The sequence below is a fragment of the Penicillium daleae genome (genome assembly GCF_028827525.1).
Source record: "Penicillium daleae strain IBT 16125 chromosome Unknown utg000001l_segment0_segment0, whole genome shotgun sequence".
Lineage (NCBI taxonomy): Eukaryota > Fungi > Ascomycota > Eurotiomycetes > Eurotiales > Aspergillaceae > Penicillium > Penicillium daleae.
In genome coordinates this window covers 2,808,415-2,832,484 of record NW_026623149.1, presented here as the reverse complement: position 1 = coordinate 2,832,484, position 24,070 = coordinate 2,808,415, and the positions used below count along the sequence as shown (strand labels likewise).

Here is a 24,070-nt window from a genome sequence, read left to right as displayed (position 1 = left end):
ACTGCCACTGCCACATTACTCGGGTATAGTCTGTACACAGTCCACCGTACAGAGAGTACGAAGCAGTGTACGCACGATGCAAATCTCAAACAAAGGGTCAACCCGAGGAATCAAAGCAAACGATGCATGGGCAAACATGCGACAATCTCGATCCGACGCGCAGTATGTACATAGTACATCCGTGGTAGGCTGGTCGCGACTCGCCAGCCCATCTCTCCACATCAGTCTCAAACACGTCAAGAATGTTAAAATGACGGAAGGCAAGCCTGTCGAGGGACTCGAGGTGTCTGAAGGAGCGCTCTGGAGAGGGGCAGGACGTGCCACTATGACCTCCCCCTTCATTCCGATCTGTCACTGGACTTCTATACACGTGGCAGCGCGATCCAATTCGCATCGTTTCGCTTTTCGTGTGCTTTGCGACCGGAGATTACATATGGGATATTGGCAATAGTTACGGCGTGGAATTTCCTGGAATAGTGTTGCCGCCGTTGCGATGAAATTTAGCATCGATAGTGGCTACGATAGTGTCTTCTTCAGGGCCCGACCCGGAGAATAAAGAATACTACTGTAGTTTAGTGAAGTAGAGTACTCCGAACTTTAAGTGCCAACGCTCTCTCCCCTTTCCAGCCAGCTTCCGGTACAACTATTTCCCTACCGTACTGCCACGAGACAAAAATACAGTACACATTCATGACGTACAGACTACAGAAAGGGCAGAAACTCTGTCGCTGGCGGGTGGCTTACAGTAACCAGCCCAATAATACACGCCACCTGCACCAGACAAGAGGGCCGGACTTGGGGGATACACACACCCAGAGCAGGCTGGAAAAGGATTCAAGCGCAGCGAAGAAGGGGAAAAAAAGGAAGGAGGACCTCAGTGTACACTAAATACTACTACTGTACTACTGTACTCCGGACTGTACAGTAAGTTGGTCAACTGCCAAGTGCCCCATTTTAAAGGAAAGCGGCAAGTTCCCAACCTTACAGCGTTCGCTGATTCGAAGCGGGTGTTGATCGCTTACCTGGCTGAGCGAGACGAGAGACCTGGGCGCCCGCTAGAGGTCCCACTAGAGCTGGATGGGGATTAGCGGGGCATGGCAGGTACGGGCTTTGCAGGTTGGACGTGAATGTATTTCGGGAAGTTCTGGTGTGAGGAGTGTAATCCCCTTGTACGGACGGGCTGCGGGAGTGAGCCATGGCTGGTCTGGGCTGGAGGGGCCACGCACTATCGGGGTCTTGTTACCACGGCCAGGAACGGAACGCGTGTCAGTGACTGAGATTTTGCTATGGTAATATTAATGTTGACTGGCTTCATCGTTGTTGTGTGGTTTATACGGAGGACGTCGGGGTCGGTCCTCGCACAGGGTCTGGAACTTGAACTTGGGCCGGTAGAGATACTAATGAGTTGTGGTCGCTGGCTAGATCGTGGCAGGAACTCGCTTGAGGGTGATTGCGATGCGCTGTGCTCCGTAATTTGCGAGACCATCCCTAAAATTGATCGTGCTGCACCGTTGATCGACAGGTCACGGACTTTTTTGAGCCAAAAAGATAGAGAAGCTACGGCCTCGGAGAGCAAAATGTCAGACTGGGACCGTGACCCTCAAGTTGAATCTAATTGATGGTAAAGTGTGTGCGAAAGTGCAAATCTGACTGACTGGCCAAGCCACGAGAATTCCACAACGCAGTCAGCTTCTGCGAACGAGATAGCTATCTGCTCTCCTTTCGTATCTCTGTTGAATACTGATCGAACATATCTGCTGTCCCGAGTCGAATGCCCCCTGCGGAGTGTGGACTATCGTTAACTTTGACCATCTGGCAGATATGTCGATCGCTATATGACGCTCTGCTCCCCAACGGTAGAAACCAGAAACCCGTGCAAAGTAGACTTTAAGCAGGTCCCTATCGAGGAAAAGTAGGCAGGAGGCTTGGTTCATTTCATTTTTATGCTGTCAGCCATGATAGCAGCTACCTCGAAGAGGCGAGAGATGCTGTCAGTAGTGGTGATTGCGGTTCCCTGCATGAGCCTTTTGTGAGTTAGTCTCTGTACCTGCGTCTTGGCTGGACCCAGGGAAATTGGACGAACAGAAGCAGATAATAGGGGATGTGCTAGGCGTCAGATGCTGTGTCACATGGTCATGGCTTTTAGTATGATGTGTACGGAGGAGATGGTAAATGTATGGATAGGATGATAGCTATAGTCCTTGAGATTGGGCGTTGAAAAGGAGTTATACAATCTATGCCCTGTTTCCAATGCACCATATATACAATATCTATACAATCATATCCAATCTACAGTACTCCGGACCGTAGTCCGTCTGCCCGGTTAATTCTATGCCCAGCCCTGAGGAAATTGCCGACTCTCGTCCCAAATGAAAAGTGGATCCCGCCAGTCCAGTGCGTGGTTATACAACCCCCAATTCCCCACTGTTTCCACAAACTACCAAATGAGCATCTTACCCCTGGCCAAGCTCTGACCTCATCCCATAAATTACCAAATAATTTACCGTCACATTACAGGAATTTGTTTGTGTTTCCAGTTTCCACACGTGTTCCACTCGGCCCCCATTTCTCTCTTCTCCTGCCCCCCTCCCCCCTTCGCCCCCCTTCAATCCTGACTCTCCTTCAATTCACCTTATTCACTCCTTTATCCTCTTCTCGTATGCATCGTTGCCGTCGACCAACCCGGCACCTTTGAGACCTGGGACCACTGCCAATTCACCTTCCCCTTGCTTCTCCCACGGTCGCGCTGGGTTATACGAACCTCGTCCCGGCCTCTTCCTCCCCCGTTTCTTTCATCGTGTCGACCGTTGCCCGGACATCTTTTGCTCTGCCTCTTTAGTAGGCTGCCGCTCGCTCCCTTACAGCTTCAACAAGCCCACACTCGCTCAGTTTTTTGCTTCTCGCTCGGGTCGTTTCAGATCTTCTGTCGAAACCCCTTCCACTCTTTTGTTATATCGTCGATCGTGCTAGATTCAGCACGTGTTTCACTTGAATTCGGTTGCCCTTCGAGACGCTCCGATTTCTTTCTCCAGAACCTGCGAAGGAACTAGGATAAGATCCCGTTGGAATACGAAGAGGAAGAGGTTGTTGCGACTGCGTCCCAACATCCTATACTGTGAACCTCTCCGTGACGAGTATTGGACCTTACGAAGCCGCGATATATCGGATCCTACGACTTCGAATCCCACCAGCACTCCGCCAGAACCTTTTGAAGGGTTGACAGACGAGTACGCCTTGAACTCGTTCTGTACCCTCCAGCACCGGAAACCTAAGCATTCCATACCGCAGGACCGTCGAACAAGATGCGCGCCAACACCTTTTCCCTTTTCGCGGCCTTGGCCTTTGGAGGATTCGAGCTGGCCACCGCCGAGTTTGACCGGCCCCGCTACCTCCCTCGTGAGGTGAAGCGAGTTGTCAAGAATGGTACATTGTCGACTAGGAGCGATAACCCGTTGAGTGCGATTTGGCAGAGTATCGAGGATAGCTTGACTGGTCAGCCCAGCATCACTCCCACCCCGACACCGACCGCGTCCGATGTACCAAAGCAGGTTATTGTCGTGATCTCCTCAGACGCCGAGGGTCATGTTTACACCCTCACTACCTCTACGGAATACCTCTCGGCCTCCAAGCCCCCGGCGACCACCAGCACGAGTACCAGTGCCACGACCACGACCACCAGCGATTCCCTTCTTGGCGATGTCTCCAACCTCCTTGGCCTCGGATCGAGCAGCTCTACCTCCTCCACCACCACCACCAATGCCAGCAGTACGACTTCCAAGACGGCCACTTCCGGTGCGGCTACCACCACCAGCAGCAAAGATTCCCTTCTCGGTGCTGTTGGCTCTGATGTTTCGAACCTTCTCGGAATTACCACTACCAACTCCAGCACCACCGCGACCGCTACTGATTCCTCGACTGCCACTTCCACTACCTCCTCCCAGGGTAGCCTTCTTGAGAGTCTCGGCATTGTCATTCCCTCGGGTGAGACTACCACCTCCGCTACTGGATCTTCCACCATCCCGGTCAGCGTCCCTGTCGTGTCTTCCACAGGTATCCCGACTACTACCAGCAGCGGTGGTCTGCTTGGTTCAGTTGTGAGTGATATTGGTGGGTTGTTTCCCAATGCCAGCTCTACTAGCCCTGGTATCGGTATAATCCCTACCCCTGCAACTACCACCGCAATGGGCCCAGGCTCCAGCGGTATCCCCCACCCGTCGATCCCTCTGACTAGCTCTGGCACAAGCGGAACTGTTACCGCAACCTCGGTGGGCATCATTCCCAGTCCTCACTTGCCCGGTTCTACGGTTATTTCTACTCCTCCTGCTAGCCAAGAGACCTCCAAGGCTCCTCCCTCCACCTCCGAGACCAGCTCGACGTCCACTACCAAGACCACCGAGGAGCCCAGCACGACCAACAGCAACAACTGGATTCCTTCTTCCATTCTCGTGCTGCCGTCCTCGACTTCGTCCGAGACCACTAGCACTGGTACCAACAGCAACAGCCTCACCGAGCCTACCACGCTCCCGGGTTCCATCACTCCCTCTAACGGTGTCTCCGAGGCCCCCTCCGACTCGGTGCTCCTTCAAATCGGTTTCGATGGCCACCTCCCCTGGGCTTTCGTCGCTACTACTCCTCTGTCTTCTTCGCAGATCTTCGAGTACGTTCCTTTGGCCCTGAAGAACGCCTTGCCCTTGGTTGCCTCTACCATGTGGGCTCTCGAGCCTTACTACTCGTGGCAGACCACTGGCTACAACGCCACCTTGGCTATCTTCTACTTCCCTCGCGACAAGGTCCAGTCCCTGAAGGACCTGAAGCTCAACCCCAACTCGGCTCTTTACCAATCGTCCGATGAGTCTGTCAAGACTCTGATGGCCATGGTCGACCCCTCCATTCCTCTGGAGTTCGCCGGCAACTACCCAACCTTGGATGGTTCTTCGTCCCCGAGCTCTGGTGCCGGTGGTAGCAGCAACGGTGGTAGCAGCAACGGCAGCGGCAGCCCTGACGGCTCCAACAACTCCTCCAAGGCCAACGCCAGCTCTGTCGGCATTGGTGTTGGTGTCGTTGCTGGTGCCGCTGCCTACGGTGCTGGTATGTTCTGGGTTGCCCGCCGTTACCGCAAGAGAAAGCAGCTGCACCGCCGCTCCAGCTCTACTGCCGAGCAGATGAGCCAGGCCTCCGGCGCTGGCTCTCTCTTTGCTGCCGGTGCCCGTATGTCTGGCAGCCAGCGCACTGGCCGGTCTGGACAGATGATCAGCGCTCCGGTCATGGCTGAGAACTCCCTGGGCTGGAACTAGATGTTCGAAAATGTCAAAAGACGGATAGACTTGGCCTCTTCCCTTTCTCCTCCTTTTTTCGTTTCTTTGCCTTTGTTTCTCCCTGCCAATGCCTCTCGCAGGTCAGACCTCCAGAGTGCACTTTGACGGCACGCCGTTATTACCCCTTGGAGTCGGGTATCTACTCGTCTCCATGGTTGCCAGTCCAAGGATGGGCAGGGATTTGAGAAGCAAGACTGCACAAAACTTCCTTTCATTGTTCATCATACCACCTCAAACCAGGATATATATGTGCATACATATTCACGTATCTTCTCTGTGAAATTTTTGTTTCGCCATTTCCCCCCCTTTCTCCGATGATCTGATACTCCGCATCCATCACTGGACACAATCTGTATCTTAACTCATCTCATTTCCATTTTTCTTTTTATCTTCTTCGGAATATTCCCCCTTTTGTTTCCACCCATACCTCTTTCCCTTTTTCCATACTCTTGTCTTCTTTACTTTTCAACGGCACTGTGACAAACCTGAATGAGACGAACTGATTTCTCCACATTAATTCCTGTTCCTGTCCGCTCCCTTTTCTCTCTCTCCGTGCCATTGATAAACATTCTTAGTCCCCCACTTTTTATTGGCCACAGTTTATTATGTTCCGAGTCCTCCTTTTGCACATTGCACTCATGCGAGCCAACTTTGATGGGTTGGGTGGCTAGGATTCCTCATGAGCCGACGCTAGTTCCCTGCCTGATTTTCTTTTCGTTGTCTTGACAATCCATCATGGGTTGATATCTGCTTTTCTGTTTTGTTTTGTTGTTGTTCCTCTGTACAGATGCATAGGTTGTGAGTAGCTGTGGTGTGATGTGGATGAGATAGTTTTGAGATGTAGACGAATGAGAGGTGTAGATTTTCAGAATTTTGTTTATCTTTGTAGAGTATATTGGTTTAGTATTTAGAGATTTGGCTTCTATCTGATACAGTAGTTCGGAGGTCACTTAATTAGGATGCTTAGGGTAGCATTCTGTTACTTGGTCAAGTACAAGGTTGGAACTGAGATTGCGCCAATATAGTACAAGTCTATGCAAAACATAGCAATGTCCACTTTTTATGAGAATTTGCACTGACGATTGAACCGTGATATCCCCGATCTCGCTCGCTGATAGATGGCCAAAGGGTCTGATTAGAAATAGGGGGTTCATTCCCGATGCTGATGGTGGATATTAGGTAGTATCTTGTACATATACTAGAACGGGATAATCGACTGCCGTTAAGGAAGACAAAAGTATGATGGAAAATTAGATAATCCTCGAACTGGAATCTACTTGGTGAGTGCTCGAGCCCTACGGAGCAATACCGCCGTCGATCCTGACACTCTGGCTGTATGGTTGACTTGGATATCGTATCACCCAACGCAATGCTTGTCTTGTCACACTTTTCGGAGCGACATACCCCCGCAAGCAGGATAATCTCGTTCTCGTTCGACTTCCCAGGATTTTATGCTAAATGTACTCCGTACTCCGTACAGCCTGAACAAACCCCCCCCCCCCCCCCCCCGAGCATCAATCACCCAACCAAAACCCTCGCCAACTAATTCCTCCATTGTCCGTCAACTCCAGCATCCTACTAGTGTAGTACCCTCTCACAAATAAGGCCCTCTCTTGCCGACAGGATCTACCAATAAGCAACCAACGCAAGTTCTTCAACGCCCATTTCAAGGCCTCCGCGGACCGGACCCCAAGCCGCCCCCAATCAGGAACAAGAATCTAGACATTCCGCCACTAGTGGGCCAGTATGCGGGACCCTGAATCGAACTCTCTTTGTATGTGAATAATGGACCCTTTTCTTTCGGCCCCATCCGAGAAATAAATGCCACGATCCGTCGCATCTATTCGTGGACCCCAATATGTCCTCGACTCAGCCCCCGCACGTTTATGGCCCCCCCCCCCTCTTCTCACGATACAGTCATATATCACTACTTCCGCCCCAGGTGACTGACTATTTACAAAGATATTCTTCTCTGAAGGCGAAGTCGCGCATTCTCGAGACGGAAAATCTGTAAGGTCTGTTCAAGACATATCTCGGACTCCTGGAGACCCCACTCGACACAACAGGCAGCGTTTCATCATCGCATCGGACGCAAACTAAACACCGACAACGACCACAACCACCAGAACACAAAACACAAACCTCAAGACTCCCCTTCAAGTTTTCAACGCCATGACTCACCACCAACCCCAATCCTCGAATCCAAAACAATCCACAGACAGACATGAAACAGACTATGAGCGGTGGCTGAAAGACCACGATGAATATTACCAACTAGCGGGCAAACCGCGGTATCATCCATCCGACACCGAGAACACGAACGAGGACGAAGACGAAAATAGCCTTTCGGTTTCGCAACCTGATACAGATACCAAGATGGATTCAAAACCAACATCAAAGACAACAGTTTTGCACAGTCATGCAGAAACTATCGATGTCGATCAGCACGGGGCCGTCGTGCAAGGCTCGCGGTATGGATCGGTCCTGTTCGCGAGTAAACACCAATCGGCGCAGTCGAAGCATATCGGTACGAGTGCGGAAAGCACGGTGATGCGGGTTGGACAGGGAGAGTCGATGGTATGCTGTGAGCTTAGCATCCTCTTTCTGGTGGTTGTCTTGGTGGGGATGGTTTGGGGCGTGAAGGGGCATCGAGATCGAGATCGACAGCGTCAGTGGCGAGGACGAGGACGGGAACATGGGGACGTGTCGATGGACTTGAAGGATTGTGAAAAGGTGTGTTGATTTGGGTTTGTCCTGCAATGAGATGAGTTTTGCGGTGTATGCTGACTGGCGTGTTTAGAATGACTTGAGGCAAGAAGTATGAGTATGAGCGGGTATTTTTTTTTTGCGGGGGGTTGAGGAGTTTTGTATGATACCCTTTTATTAGCCTAGGCAGGCTATGTTGTATCAGTTTCATGTGGTGTTTTTATTATGGAGTTTAGATCTGGATATCTCATACGTGCAGAGGGATGGGCTTATTGTCTAGAAATATCAATAAGTCATCCCCTAAGATCAATCCTCTTGTACCTTTATCCTGTTAGAAATTGTTCGTAAGAAACATTCATCACTCTCACTCACTGCGAAATCTGTGGGTTACAGACAATAATTCTGGGAATGCTGTGGGGTCATATCAGTCGAGAGGTGGAACTCCTACAAATGCCGAACCTGGTCTTTTGGGATAAAAGAGAGAAATACGCATCCGAGTTTAGGCCCTTAATTGCATGGCATCTTCCATGCTCACTAACACTCTAATGATAAACCTATACTCCGCAAATAACAATCCCCAAAACCCCAATACGTCCTGACTGAACTCGTATGAACACCAGTTTGTCCAGTAAGCAAGTGAACTATCAGAGACTTCCGGTGATAGCGACCGTCCAACTAGCTATATACCATTTACGAGTAAAAATTTAGCTTCACTGGTTCAGGTCATCGCAAGAGCCCTGTCCGCAAGATAGGATGACTGGTTCGTATTATACACTAAATTGCGTTAAGGTTATCATTTCAAAGTTTTTTGTAGCTTTATAGCCGGGGGAATGACGTAGATGGCATCTACAACCCATGGGAGAAGTACGCAATCATCCACGGCTAAGGTTTCAGGTAAATGTATCCCAGTTGATCTTAATAGAGTTATTCATATGTATGTCCTATGTACAAGAAAGGAAAGGAACAGGGGAGATGTATGTCCATGAGAGAGGGGAATCAGCTAGATATCCGGTCAGAGAAGAGCATCACTCAACTCTTCTACTCCTTCTTTGGCTTCTCAGATTCAGCGGTCCAGCCTCCAAACCAACTAGACAGCGACTTGCCATCGCTCTGCTCCCGACGGAGCTCACGAGCCTTTTCCCGCTCGTTCTTGTACGCCTCCCACGAGAGTTGTGCGGCTGCGCTCACGCTGCCAGTTTCCTCGGGCTTGGAGAGGAGGGCATGGTTGGGCAGGGGACGGACGGCGTCTTCGCCGCCGTAGATGCGGAGGGCGGTACCGAAGGCCCAGTCCACGGCTTCTTCAACGGGGTGGTCGAAGAGGTACGGGAGGAACGGTACGACAGAGAGACCGAGCTGAAAACCAGAAAAAAAAAGATTAGCATCATGCTCTCCGAATGCAGTGCTTCGACATTCTCGAAAAGGAAAAGCTCAATACATACCCCGATAGGCAACCAGGTCCGCACAAGCGAATTCTTCACACCCTTAACCGCCCGACCCGAATACTTGACCACACTATGAATCGTAAAAGCAGGCAACCCCATACTAGCAATACTCTGGAAAACCGCCCGCTTGACCATAACCATGCGATAATCCTCCGCCAGCGAAATCTCCGTCGTCGGCCACGGCGTCAACGAATCCTTCTCCTTGCTCCTCCCCTCCTTCGTCAAAGGCATGCTGATATTCCCCGTCGCCATGCCGCGGATGATCTGCTCCGACGTGATAGCGCTGGCATCTTTGTGCGCGTCGCCGGGCGGAGCCAGTGCGTGCCGATTGCGCAGGTATGCTTTGTACCCTTCGTGGCCGACGTCGCCGAGCAGGTAGGCCCAGGAGATGCCGTAGGCGGAACGGATGAGGTAGGGGTGTGCGACGGGGCGGAAGGATTCGCCAATGTCTGAGGTGTAGGCGACGTAGCGGTGGGCTGAGAGGAGGATTGTGCGGATGCGCTGGGCGTATGCGGCGTAGCGGAATGGGGTGTCGGTAGAGTCGACGGAGCTGGGAGGTTCGGAGGAGCTCATGTTAGCTGTATTTTGTGGGTGGACTGGATGATGGTTGAGGTAGTGAGCTGAGCCAGGAGCTTTGAAGAGCAGTGTGCACGACTGTAGTAAGTAGTAATGACTAGTTATGTCATTGGCAGCCGGGAAGTGCACTGCACCGAAAAGTGGAGCATCGCGGGAAAGACACGGGCTTCTCGTCGATCTCGCTGGCTCTTGTCTCTGCTCGCTCATATTGCTCATGATCATGGACTTGGGCATGATTTGGAGGAAAGTGTCAGGAATTGATATTTGGCAGACACTTACTATGAGGAGTAGATATCATCATAAAAGTCATCGTCCTTGTCCACTAACTGCTGCAGTTTTGTGGGGAGCTTCTCCCGCGGAATGGGCTGGTCTGCATCAGGCGGGGGAGGGCCATTCGACTCTTTTGGCTGGCGACCCCAGACCATCGTGCGAAGCTAGTCTTGCAGTTGAAGGGAAATCAAAAAGAGTGTGGGCTTAACTTGCAGTGTCGGCAAGGGTGTTGCAGAGAAATGCAGATGTGAAACCGTGTAATGGAACACGCTGAAATGCCGGGGGAAAAGAGAGAAAGAAGGGAATGAAGAGAGGAAACAAGAAAGGGAGAAGGAACCCGCGGCCTAAGCCTCTTCACGATGAGCCATCGCCAGGAACCGTCCACAGCAGCCGAAGCAGGCGCAGTGCATCACTAACCAGACAGGGGACTGGCATAGCCGGGGGTATACTCGGCCTACAGACCATGGAATACTTTACTTCCCTTCCGTTCCATGGAGAGTTTCTAGTTGGGTCTGGGGTAAATAAATCTGATTTCGCGACTTCATTCTCAAATGCTCAAATACTAGGCCCTCACAATTCTCAATATCTTTTGAAACTAGAATACATTCATACACGTTGCCTTGTTTTATTCTTCTTCCTCGGACGCTCGTGACATCTTTCCCGATACAGTCACATGATTTCGGATACACCCGGGACATCACCTGACCTGTCACCCACTGATTCGCTGACTCATCCACTACCCGCACTAACCACAACAGGCAAAGCGGTCTCAAAGCCCGACCTCGTCTCTGCTCCAAGCCTGAGGATTCCGCTTCCACATCGTTGCACTAGACCCTCCCTCCATTCTCACATCCCCAATCCCTCAAGATGGTCGTCTACTACCAGGTCGCTGGCAAGAAGGTCGGCTCCCACGTCGTAAGTGCCTACCATCCGCCCCTCCCCGGCGGCAATCCCGTCGCTCGCAGTATCCCTTTTACCACCACTGCGGCAAGCAGCTGGAAATGTGACCGCGCAAGCTAACCATTTCCCTATTACGCTAGCTCTCCATGGCCGTCCTCGGCACAATGTTCGCCGGCTCTTACCTCGCTATGGGTGGTGGCTCCAAGCCCAAGACTGCCGCTGGTCCCCCCATCAACGCCTCGTCCAAGGAGGAGGGCGACTTCATCCAGTACGTGCTGCTATATACCTGAATATCCCCGACGACGCCGAACACATTTCAATCTCTTGCTATGGCACGGACATGGCCAATCGCATGACGCCCCTGCTAACTCCCCCTGTACAGACAATTCCTGAAGGAAGTGGATGGAGGCGACAAGAAGTCCGAGAAACACTAAAACCACCATTCTCTCTCCAAACACGGATTTATATTGACGGCCCGGCCCGGCTATGAGTGCGACACCGCGTGATGCATGACTCGAATCGCCCGTTTTCGTTCTTCTCGTTTCCCATCCGACTGTTTTCGATATGTCGGCTGTTGCGATATACTAGTCGCTACGACTTTGCGGAACTGGGCGGGCTGATTCCTGGGAAGACGGGTGATGAGGGGGTTTTCGTGGTTTCTGTACATAAGAGGCGTGTACGTTGCATAGAAGAATTGTTCCTTCTGAAATTTGGTTCCTTGGTCCGTTGGTCCGAATCCGAGGTTGCGTTGATGGTTGGAGTTGCAGTCAATGCGTTGGAGAAATGGCGGACAACGCTATTTCGTACTCGAGAAGCTCATGAACTGCTCGGGTTCTTCTGTGTTTGCGGACTTCCTGAGCCATTGTGCTGTCTCAGAGCTGGATGAGTGAACCTCGTAGCATCTCCGGCCCCGCTTGGCGGAGGTTCTCGTTCCTCACCTTTGATAGTAGACCCGGAAAACCGTCGTAGCAGTATATCACGTATTCAGACAAAAGATTCTCGATGAATAACGCTTTTTCTATGGAAACAAATGCTACAGCTACAGTCTAGTCTTCCACGCCCCCGGAGTTCGACTTCTGCCCAAAACGCCAACCGCGCAATGTAACCCATTCCTCTCCAACTTTCTCCCCGACACCATCCAACAACCACACCTCCAACTTCTCAACTCACCAACCACACAACACCACAACTCCCGTACAATTCACTCCCATATCACACCCGTCCAAGTACCAATTCAATCTCGAACGGGCACTAATGAAACCAATCTCCTTCCCCCTCGCCCTAAACATCGGCACCGACATCGTCCACCTCCCCCGCATAACCCGCCTCCTCCAACGACCCAACTACCTCACCCGCTTCACTCGCCGCATCCTCAGCGACCAAGAACAACTCGACTTCCAAACCCGCTTCAAGGACACTCTCCCCGCAAATCTCTACCGTCAAGCCTCCCACCCTCACAAGCCAGCCCAAACAATCATCACCCCAGACATGACGCGCTGGCTAGCCGGCCGCTTCGCCGCGAAAGAAGCCGCGCGCAAAGCCGCGCCGGGCGGGGCTGCTTCGCTGGGGTGGAAGGATGTGGAGGTGCGTGTGCCGCAGGGTGATGGCGATGGTGGTGAGATGAGTACGCGAGGGCTTGCGCAGGTGCAGCAGGAGGGCACGAGTCGGAGGCCGGAGATTGTGTTTTTGGGGGATGGGGACGGGAGGCCGGATCGGTTGGGGCGGTTGTCGATTTCGCATGATGGGGAGTATGTTGTTGCGACTGTTTTGGCGGCTGGATGATGGGTTGTGGATGGATAGGCTGGCTTTATGATTGAGGTCTTGCGTTTGTCGAGTTGTCTCTCTGGGAGAGCGTTATGTTGGGATTGGATGGCTTCTGCTATGTGTGGTCGCGGACTACATGGGTTGGAGACCTGAGAGAGGTCACTGATGTCCATGGACTTCTTGAATAGCGAGGGCCATTATGAATAATGCCCTGCGATTATGCTCTTTGCAGGTCGAGCTGCGATCGTCAGAATGTGACATACACAGGCCGGTCCGATGGCATAGTGACCACCAATGCAGGGAGTGCTATCTCACAGCCTAGCTGTGAGGCTATATAGCATCTACAGGTCTGACCTGGATTGGGGAAACACGAAGTCTTCGGGGCTGGAAGCACAGCATCGGCGTGAGTTCCGTCCAGATAGCTTCTGCTGTCTATTATCACATCAATAATGATATCGAAGTACGGTCACGCCCACACCTAAGCATCATGTTTGAAAGCTGCACCACTGGAATTACCGTGTGCCTAGTTATGTTTTGGCATGGCTGACGTAGACAGTGAATTAAGTGCCTCATTCTATGATTACATGTCGCTCGGCGATTAGTTAGGGCAAACCTGATAGCCCATCTATGTTTCTGTCCACCGTAGACACAGATCTGCCTAACTTCGCGCTTTGCACACTCGGGGGCCAGAAATCACAAACCACAGCCCATCCAATAGAGCTACTGTCGATTCATATGTCAAGTATGTCATGTACCATAAAATGGGATCCGCAGATCAGCAAAACACTCGCCGGGAGAGGATGCCAAGAATTCTTCGTAATTGGTACAAGTACGAAGATGCCTCATTGGGAAACCCTCGTATTGATCCTATCCTAGGCACCACAAAATGAAAATAGATATAAAAAGAGCAGATATTTGCATGGCATCTTAGATAGTTTCTTCCAAACAAGAACCTGGTCTTTCTAATAATCCATCTATCTTTTCTACTATCCATGCTCGTCCAAACCCCCCTTACCACTCTAGGACTCCTCACTACCGCCGCGCACGCGCAAAGCCAACCCCGTCGTCGATGCGCATACGGCGATGACTGCTGGCCAGATGCTGCTACGTGGGACCATTTCAATGCCACTGTCGGCGGGAGACTGATTCGGTCCCTGCCATCTGCTGCCGTGTGCCATGCTGAGCGGTACAATGCCAATCAATGTGCCGTCGCGAAGAGTAGCTGGCTAGACAGTTTCTGGCGAACTAATCAGACAGGATCGTATGCTGCTACTTTGTGGGAGATGGGACCTACTGGGCAATGCTTTATTGATACAGCTGTCGAGGCACCCTGCGATCAGGGAATTGGTATGACATGATGAAATTAACTGAGGTTGTTATTGCTAATTTCTGTTGTCAGTGCCGTATTACTCGGTTCGGGCTGAGGGTGTAGAGGATATTCAGACTTCGGTGAAATTTGCTAGTGAGAAGGATTTGTTTTTGGTGACGAAGAATACTGGTCATGATCAGTAAGTCTTGGTCTATTATTGGGTTTTATGACGTTCGTGTCTGACCGTATCGGTTGTCAGTCTTGGTCGATCAAGTGGCAATGGAGCATTCTCGATCTGGACACATAATATGAAGGGTATTGAATGGCACGACTCGTTTGTCCCGCGGGGAGCACCGACTGATGCTGGTGGTGTACCGGCTGTCACGCTCCAAGCTGGAGAGCAATGGCTCGGTGAGTGGATATTATCTTTATCTCTTCGATGCTGGAATGAACTCTGGGCTGACGCAAGTCAATCAAGATGTGTATCACGCTGCAGCGAAACAGGGAGTATTGATCGTAGGAGGATCAGCACGTACAGTCGGGGCCGCAGGAGGGTATTTACTTGGAGGAGGACATTCACCATTTGCACACTACTACGGTCTCGCAGCTGACAGTCAGTGGTTCATTGGGATCTGTATGTCTGCTCTACACGACTAACTGAAATACAGATCTTCTGGAAATGAGCATAGTTTCTGCGGATGGCAAACACAACGTGATCAATCGCTATTCAGACCCGGAGTATTTTTGGGCCGTTCGTGGGGGTGGTGGTAGCGTTTGGGGCGTATGTTAAGCGGTACTACTGCCGATTTCATATTCAAGACTGACGATTGAATGATTATCAGGTCGTTACATCGGTGACCTACAGGACCCATCCAGTCCCAAAGAATCTCATCATGGGATTTGTGCAGCTGAATGCATCAGATGATGCCAGTTTGACAAATCTCCTTGCCCAGTCCATCAAGCTCCTCCCCGAAGCTACAGATGCTGGGTACACGGGTTACGGTTCAATTGATCAAGGGTTTGGAGCCATCTTCATCAAGCCCAACAGTACCGTTCAAGATTTCAACAAAACCTTCGCAGAGTTTTACAATATGACTCACCTTCCTGGTATCAATGGTACAGTTGGAGCTATAACGTCGACTTGGGATGGATACGTTGAAAAGATCCTCCAGGACCCCAACATCGGGACTAACATTCAAGATGTCTCCCGGCTCTTGACTGGGGATGTGATCAATAAAAAGGCAGACGAGTTGGCCCAATTCCTAGTCAAAAATCCAGGGGGAGGGTTCAATTTCAGTAAATCTCAAGACATGATTCTCCGCTGTAATGATACTAACTTTGGCGCAGTTGGCAAGGTGAACAATGATGAGCGAGATAACACCGCTGTCAATGATATCTGGAAACAGAGCCATGCTCTTCTATCTATATCCGTTGATTGGGCCGATAATGCGACGGCGTCCGAGAAACACGAGAAGCGAGTTCACGCGGTGCAGTTGAGCGAGGGTCTTGCAAGGATCGTTGGCTCGGAGGGAGGAACATACATCAACGAAGCGAATCCGTAAGTACTACTCGCTATATCATTGGATTGAAACTCACGGGAGGTTACAAAGGTATGAACCCAACTGGCAGAAGGTTTTCTGGGGCGAGAAATATGAGCGATTGGTCTCGATCAAACAACGGGTCGATCCCACGAACCTTCTTGTGTGCAACCGGTGTATTGGGGGAGAATTGGTATTGCAGCCATAGATTTATTTGTCGTCTGGTTTTGCTGGCAATGTGGATACTCCTGGGCTTTTTTCTTTTTCTAAAGAACTCAATGCCAACTCGCCGGACAAGGTCAGGGTAGAGTTCTAAACTGATATCCTACTATATTGGAAAATATCTCTGGGTTTGCCGTAATTAGTAGACACTGCTATAAGAATCTGTATGCATTTGAGTTTTAATCTCTCCAATGGCAGAAGTTCCTTGGACATTCTGTTAATTTCTAGTCTTCATTGATTCCATCGTGAAGGCTTGGATGCAGAAGACCTGACACCACGAATACAAGCCCAATATTGCCAGAATGAGAATCCTACAGGTTAAAATATGAACTATTGATTGACTATGACACGGGGTTTACCTAGATTAATATTAACCTAAGGAAGGCAGAGTCTTGCGCTCGCTGGATACCATAGAGAATGGGCAGAATCATACGAATGTGCACAAGTCAAAGTGATTTCACGATATTTATTTATAGCTGCATTAGTTATTATTTCATCAGAATAGGTTTCTATCTTTAGCCAGTTGTTAGCTAGATTCATGGAATCTATACTTATATTAAGGCATATGTAAAAAGAGATCTTTCCACACATCTTTTGGGAGATCTTTCTACATGTCTTTTGGGATGGTTTGGTTCTGTATGGGAAACATCAAAACTACCGCTTTCCGGTAACGCTTCGGGCCGGTTTAGGCCCTTGCTAAGTGTGTTATATAAACCTTGCTTTCTTTAAAGATAGGTCTACCCTGCGATAGGCCCTTCTAGAAGGTTTCTATTTAGCAGGTAGCATATATATACTACGCTATGTAGTTAAGAGAGGCTTGAGGATAAAAGGCCTATACAATAGGGCCCTTTAGAAAATCCTCAAGAATCAATTAATATTTTAACCTATATAAAAAGAGATTGATTCGTAGCCGAACCGCTACTATATTGACTATCTTTGTTTATTTTAATTTAACTGTTATGATGTTAGCTACTTGCAGGGTAGTAAGCCTGTCAACTAGGTAGGAGAGGATGAGCACTAAGTTGGATTAGAACAGAGACTGTTTCTTGGGGGCCTTTCTTCTTTTCCCCCAGGCTGATCTTATATACATTCCCCTTCAATAGAAGGAGGGGTAACTAGGTAAGCGTATCAGCCCGCATAAGAAATATGTCGGTCAGCGGGCAACTCTCCTCCGACGAAACAGCCGTGGAAGGGGGGTGAGAGATCACCGAACTGGTGCGTCATAGCCAACACCTCAGGTGGCCTCAGGCCGAAAAGTGTGAATAGCCTCACAGGGGTCAATACCATAACATTAACTACCTTCTACCTAGCCTATTACCTTTCTATCCTTATAACTTTTAATTCTTTATCTAAGAGTTACCTAGAAGAATAGCTAAATCGCCTTATTACCTAATTAAACTAATTCCTGTTAAGGAACGAACCTTAACCCCTATATCTTCTAATCGAAATAGCTAAGATTCTACTACTTCTTTAGCGAGATCTATACCGAATCCGATTCCTACTTTATTAACCTTAGATAAACTAAACCTTTCTAACTATCTCTATATTATTAAAAGGATTTAGAAGCTCGAATCTAAGCTAAAGGATAAGACTACTAAAAACCTTACTCTTAAAAATCTTATAAAGGGATTTATTACTAAATCGTATTAAGACTCTAGCTAAAAAGATCTTAATTAAAAGGTAATTCCTAGTATTCCTACTTTTACTAGGAAGTTTTCTCTTTAAGATCGAAGCGATTAGCTTAATAACCTAAATTAGACCTTTACTAGGGTACCTAAGCGCTATAGTACTAACTAAAGATATGTCAGCATATATACATGCGTGCGCATAAGATCTTACGTTAGCTTCCGCTATTAGATCCCGGAGGAATCATGCTTCCTGTATAAACTCTCCTGCAAGATAAACCTACCCCGCTTAGCCCGCTCGATATATTATATTGATCCTTAACGATCTCGTCAACATTGCCTATTGTGAGCAAGCGATGCTGCGCAGGTTGGGTAAAGAGGAAGATAAATTAAAGATGATTAAATAAGATCGATTGATCTTTCTTCCTCTTGATTGAATAGGAAGGATAAGTTCAATTCGGCTTAGAATCATAAAGATGAGAGAAAAGTAAAGTAGGACTGAAGCTTGGTTGATTGTATTGAATCTTGCTTGTATGTCTTGAACATGATTTTTGTAGAGAAAACAGGGCTTATTTATAATCAATCTTTATCAAACCTCTTTTGCATGTGATCGTTCTAGATCCTAGATCTAGATGCATGATGATCTCATGCAGACAGATAGTGATCTCATGCAGTAGCTGTTTGATCGGTGGTTGCTTGATTGTACGATGTCATTGATCGTAGTGATGATGTAGATCGTATACAATAGTATACGTCTTCTACGATATCATTGACCGTAGTGATGATGGTATAGCGATGTCATTGACCGTAGTGATGATGGTATAGCATAAAGCTTATAGAGATTCAGCCATCTTGTATAGGCCTTATGAATCTGGCTTGATATGCTGCATGGCGGTCTGGCTTGATAACATCCTGCCCTATATCTCACACCCCCCGTAATCTTTATACTATAGTGCAGATAGCAGTAGAGTATAGAGATTAGTATAGAGTAGATAGGATCGATATATATATATACTGCTATAAGATAGCTAGATATATATCTTCCTAAATCTCAATCTCACAGGGTTAAGTGGTTCCTTCCGCATTCGCGTATAGAGTATGGAAAAACCTATTTAGGTGAAAACCATACTCGAAGGTATCCATGATATTATATATCAAATTGGATATATATATAGCTAGATCTCATAGAGATTAGCTAGATTCTTCAGGTCTTCAAATATTTCTCTTCTGACATTTTTAGTCAGGAAATCTGCTAATTGCAGTTTAGTGGGGACGTATTGAACATCGACCCTTTCTTGTTTGACCTGATCTCTGATATAGTGATATTGTATATCAATATGCTTCGTCCTTTTGTGAAATTCAGGGTTTTCGGCTAGCTTAATAGCTGCCTTATTATCCACTAATATAGTAGGCTTGCTAGGCGTATAGCCTAGGCCTAATCTATCGTTTAGATAGTTGAAGAGATTAGCTAGATAAATAGCTTCTCGTATAGCTTCTTTCATAGCCATATATTCGGCCTCGCAGGTAGATAGAGCTACTGATTTTTGTAGCATCGAATTCCAGCTCACTATATTATTAGTGGCTAGATCTCCAGATAGGCTAAATATATACCCAGTAGTGGATTTTCTACCATCGATATCGCCTGACCAATCAGCATCAGAGTAGCCTTTTATATATAGGTCATTCCCTGTGCAATCGTAGTGTAGGCCTAGATTTGGCCGATATTGTAGATATTGCCATATCTTCTTTAATTCAGAGATATGTGATTGGTCAGGATTGCTCATATATCTTGAGCAATAGGCAACTGGATAGGCTATATCAGGCCTAGTCTTTAGGCTGGTATAAAGTAATGAGCCAATCTCTTTTTGATAGAGATTAATAGTTTGCTCTGAAGCTTTTGATTGATTTTTTCTTAGGTGGATCCCTGCTTCACCCGGCGTTTTCTTTGGCCGTTTGCTAGTAGTAGCAAATTTTGACAAGATCTTTGATATATAATCATTTTGATCGATAGTTATCGATTGATCTTGATAATTCAGGCTGATATTATTGCCTAGGAAGGTGGCTAATTCGCCTATCTCTTCCAATTGGATATACTGCCTAGCCGCAGTAGCTAGCTTATTTATATAAGCTAGATCTTTGTGTATAATGATTATATCATCAACATGTGTGATGATAATGGCCTGGGTTTTGCCATTTATATATATTCCCTCGTCGATAGGAACTCTATCGAATCCGAGGTTCGCGATAGCCTTTGTAAAGAATTCAGACCAAAGCCTTGGTGCTTGCTTTAGGCCATATAGGGCCTTCTTTAGATAGCAGCACTTATTTTGATGATCTTTTGGCCTATATAGGCCAGTTGGCAAGATAGTATATATATCACTATCGATATCAGCATGTACGAATGCGTTTTTAACGTCGTATTGCCTGATATGCCATTTTTTATTCATCGCGATTATCAGCAATATATGCCAGGTTTCTGTTCTGGCAGTAGTAGAGAAGGTTTCTAGGAAATCAACACCTAATCGTTGATTAAATCCTTGTATAACCCATCTAGCCTTATAGCGAATCGTTTTGTTCGCATTAGTAATATAATTAGCCTGGATGCCTGTGGCATTCTTTATAGGCTTCTTTTTGAATACCCATCTGCCCCTAATAGGTGTTACACCAGGGGGTATATCAACGATTTCATAGGTTGCCTGATCTATCAGGCTTTGATTTTCGTCCTGACAGGCCCTATACCACTCATTCCTTTCAGCTGATTGCATAGCTTGATCAAAGGTAGAGGGTTCTTGATCAGTTCCTGCCGATAATATATAATCGGTAGGCTGATCGTTGATAATAGTCTTTATAAAATCTCCTAGTAGCGTATCTGATATAGTATATATATCTTCGCTATCTTTGGTAGATTTTAATGATGGGATTTGGATCTCTATCTTATGAGACGGATCCGCTGCTATAGCAGCTTCCTTACTAGCAGTTTGCTTAGTAGGCTTACTAGCTGATTTGCTAGTTTCTTTACTAGCTGATTTGCTAGTAGATAGGCTAGTAGATTTGCTAGTATATCTAGCAATCTTCTTTTTGATAGGGTTTGCTGCTTGTTTAGCAGATCTTTTCTTGATTCCTGGTTCCTGATTGGCTAGATCAGATTGATTCTTCAGGAATCTACCTTCTAAGATAGTAGGGTCTCTTGACCAAACTGTCTTCTTCTGCTTCAGATCATATAGCTTATAGTGCTTCTGCTCACTATAGCCAATAACAATAGCTATAGATTTTCTTGGCGATAGCTTGCTAGGCAGGTTTTTGTTTGTATGATAGTAGGCAATAGATCCCCAGGTCTTTATATGCCTGATAGCAGGTAAGCGCTTGTGATATATCTCATAGGGTGATTTGAACCCTAGAGCACTGTGTGGGGTTATATTATATAGATAGGTAGCAGCCAATAAGGCTTCTCCCCACATATCTTCTTTTAATCCTGATTGGATTAATAAACATCTGACCTTGTTCATAAGTGTCAGGTTTATGCGCTCAATTAGGCCATTTGGCTCTTTTGTATAGATAGGCGTAGTTCGGTGTATAATACCGTATCTTCCTAATAATATATGGAAGTTATCATTCACGTATTCAGTACCGTTATCGGTAAATATCTCTTTGATCTTCTTATTAAGCTGGTTTTCAACCAATTGCTTATATAAGGTAAATTTCTTAATAGCTTCGTCTTTTGATCGAAGTAGAGATATATGTAGATATCTTGATGTTTTATCAAGAAACGTGATGTAGTAGCGATAGCCATTATAGGTCTTAGGGCTAATAGGCCCTCCAATATCGCTATGTATTCTTTCGCCTATGCCGTATTCGGCAGCAGAAGTAGAAGATTTATTGATCTTCCTGTCATATTTTGACTGTATGCATATTTCGCATATATCTTGCATATAATCTCTTATCTCAGTATCAGATAGAGATATATCGGCCTGGCTTAGTAGCCTTTGTAGTGGTATTAGGCCTATATGGCCTAATCTATCATGCCAAAGTTTTAAACTAGTAATATTGCTAGTACTTTGGATAGATTGATCTTGATCGATTTTTTGATCAGAATCTACCTTATGTGGCTTTGTATGCATCACATATAGGGTAGTTCGATATAGATTATCTTGCTTATGCCCAATCAGCATAATATTTCGATATTGATCGAAAATAGTGGCCTTTTCTCTATTAAATAGAGATACTGAATTTTTCAGTGCATGTGTGCTTAATATATTGATTCCCAATTGTGGGACATAGAGCACATTAGTCAATTTATAGACTAGATTGGTATTTGTCTGGAAGATAATATCTCCAGCAAGATCGATAGATAATCTTTGTGCATTTCCCCACATGACAGTTTTATTAGTTTTATATACACTATCAAACAAATCCAATTTAGATACTGCACATATAGTGGCAGCTGTATCAATAATGAAAATCACTTTTGTAGTAGAAAGATCTGAATTTATCAGATTATATGCACTTTCTATAGTGATATCAGAATTGGTTTCTTGGTTTGTTTTGATAGGTAGATAAATTACCTGATCGGTTTCATGCGAGAACTCATCGCAGAGTGAGAGACTTCTTGGTGTATTCACCATAGATTCATTACTCAGATTTGAGTAGTCTCTTATCAGGTTTTGATCATCAAAGATTGGTAGGCCATGCCTGATTGGCTGTGCCTCTGTCATGGGTATATCAGATTCTATCTGATAATCTGATCGATAGTCAATTGGACTAATCGGTGTATAACAGATATCACCGTCAAGATCAATTGGATCATTAGCCAATAGGCTAGTAGGCAGTAGGTTGCTAGCCGAGGTTTCTTGATGTTCAGCTTCTGCGGGGTAATCTGTCACATGACTAGTGACGTGGATTTCTTCCTCGTCAGATTGCTCATTGAGCATTGCTGTGATCATCTTCTTTTGTTGATTAAATCTTTGATTATTTTGATTGGATCTAGGCCAATTTGCCCTAGGTATCCAATTAGCTGGTCTGCCAGAAGGATGCAGATACCAGCAATCTGCTACTGTATGGCTTCGCATATTACAATGCGTACAGTATTTGCCAGAATTTGACAATTTTTTCCATGGTTTTTTGCTAATTCGACGATTTTGATTAGCCTGACGATTTTTTGAATAGTGCTTTACCTGATGATTAGGCTTGCGATGAGCCTGATATTTGTTCTGTCGATTAGGCTGATGGCTATCAGCTATGAAGATTTGTTCGCTTGATTGAATATGACCACGCGATTCGTCAATCAGATTGGCGAATAACGATTCAATCGTATAAGAATCAGAGTCTCTGCGAAGAGATTGAATAATATTTTGAATAATCGGTGCGTATGATTGGTCAAGATTGTTGAGAACCCATGCGAATACGATTTGCTTTGGGAAATCGATTCCTAGGCTTGCCAGTTCGATTAGCAGGCGTCTTATCTCAGTGAGATAATCATGCATGCTATCGAAATCGCCTAATTGACTATTGAATAGGCTTTTCAACACAAGGAATTCGGTAGTAAAGCCTTTAGGTCGATATTGGGTAGCCAAGGTAACCCATGCTTGGTAGGCCGATGTGGTATCTCCTAACCAAAAGAGTGGGCCATCTTTGCATGATAGCTTGATTGATGATAGAGCGTCTCGATTCATCTGATCAATAGTTTTGAATTTATCAGATGGAATAACTAGCTCATTTTGGCCTATCTCAGCAGGGCTAGTAGATCTTGTAGGTCTACCAGATCTTCTTCCTGACCAAATCGCAGTATTTCTGCAATCAGGTGATCGTTGATCAGGTGGTAGAGCAATTGCTTTTTCATAAGACCAGTGTTGATTAGGAATCTGGCCTTGCTGAATAGCAGGAAGCTTTGTGTAATCATGTAGAATCGCATCGATCAGTCTCTCTTGATCAAGAATTGCCTTGATTCGGATAGACCAGGCAACATAATTTCCTTCTCCTTTGAGAGGATCGATATTGTGTTTGTTGATCATTTTGAGTTCAAAAAACTTGATTGAATATTTGAAAAATGATTGTTTTTGTCAAGAAAGTTGAGATTTCTTAGTTTTCGTATAGAGAAGTAGACGCGACCGGTAAAAATCGAGTATAAATTTTTGAAAATAAGAAGTCGGAGGAGCTTTTTGTTTCTCTTTAAGAGAGAGAAGTTTCTCTTAAAAGTAAAGGATTCTTCGTTGAAGATAGAAGATTGAAGAAGTGGTATAAGCCGAATTGAAGTAGGATCAATTCGGGCTCATAACCTGTGAGCAAGCGATGCTGCGCAGGTTGGGTAAAGAGGAAGATAAATTAAAGATGATTAAATAAGATCGATTGATCTTTCTTCCTCTTGATTGAATAGGAAGGATAAGTTCAATTCGGCTTAGAATCATAA

General features: G+C 46.7%; 6 protein-coding genes across 6 annotated transcripts; 5 read left to right on the top strand and 1 right to left on the bottom strand.

The window, feature by feature from the left end:
* Positions 1-3,302: 3,302 nt before the first annotated feature.
* On the top strand, positions 3,303-5,294 carry N7458_000914 (putative mucin family signaling protein Msb2; the record flags this gene model as incomplete). The annotated part of the gene is made up of 1 exon (XM_056904308.1): positions 3,303-5,294. One exon carries the CDS (start codon positions 3,303-3,305, stop codon positions 5,292-5,294), a length of 1,992 nt encoding a protein of 663 aa, XP_056772075.1.
* A 2,193-nt stretch (positions 5,295-7,487) lies between these two features.
* Positions 7,488-8,139, top strand: N7458_000913 (uncharacterized protein; the record flags this gene model as incomplete). Its single annotated transcript, XM_056904307.1, has 2 exons — positions 7,488-8,048; positions 8,116-8,139. 2 exons carry the CDS (start codon positions 7,488-7,490, stop codon positions 8,137-8,139), a joined length of 585 nt encoding a protein of 194 aa, XP_056772074.1.
* A 920-nt stretch (positions 8,140-9,059) lies between these two features.
* N7458_000912 (uncharacterized protein) lies at positions 9,060-10,464 on the bottom strand (the record flags this gene model as incomplete). The annotated part of the gene is made up of 3 exons (XM_056904306.1): positions 9,060-9,374; positions 9,461-10,013; positions 10,319-10,464. The coding sequence occupies 3 exons, from the start codon at positions 10,462-10,464 to the stop codon at positions 9,060-9,062; spliced, it is 1,014 nt and encodes a 337-aa protein (XP_056772073.1).
* A 712-nt stretch (positions 10,465-11,176) lies between these two features.
* Positions 11,177-11,643, top strand: N7458_000911 (ATP19 family protein; the record flags this gene model as incomplete). The annotated part of the gene is made up of 3 exons (XM_056904305.1): positions 11,177-11,224; positions 11,350-11,477; positions 11,592-11,643. 3 exons carry the CDS (start codon positions 11,177-11,179, stop codon positions 11,641-11,643), a joined length of 228 nt encoding a protein of 75 aa, XP_056772072.1.
* Positions 11,644-12,463: 820 nt separating this feature from the next.
* On the top strand, positions 12,464-12,991 carry N7458_000910 (holo-ACP synthase; the record flags this gene model as incomplete). The annotated part of the gene is made up of 1 exon (XM_056904304.1): positions 12,464-12,991. One exon carries the CDS (start codon positions 12,464-12,466, stop codon positions 12,989-12,991), a length of 528 nt encoding a protein of 175 aa, XP_056772071.1.
* A 974-nt stretch (positions 12,992-13,965) lies between these two features.
* On the top strand, positions 13,966-16,013 carry N7458_000909 (FAD/FMN-containing protein; the record flags this gene model as incomplete). Its single annotated transcript, XM_056904303.1, has 8 exons — positions 13,966-14,320; positions 14,373-14,481; positions 14,542-14,693; positions 14,752-14,895; positions 14,951-15,067; positions 15,159-15,578; positions 15,630-15,840; positions 15,884-16,013. Coding segments are annotated over 8 exons (1,638 nt in total), but the record flags the coding sequence as incomplete, so codon positions are not given.
* Between the last annotated feature and the right edge of the window lie 8,057 nt (positions 16,014-24,070).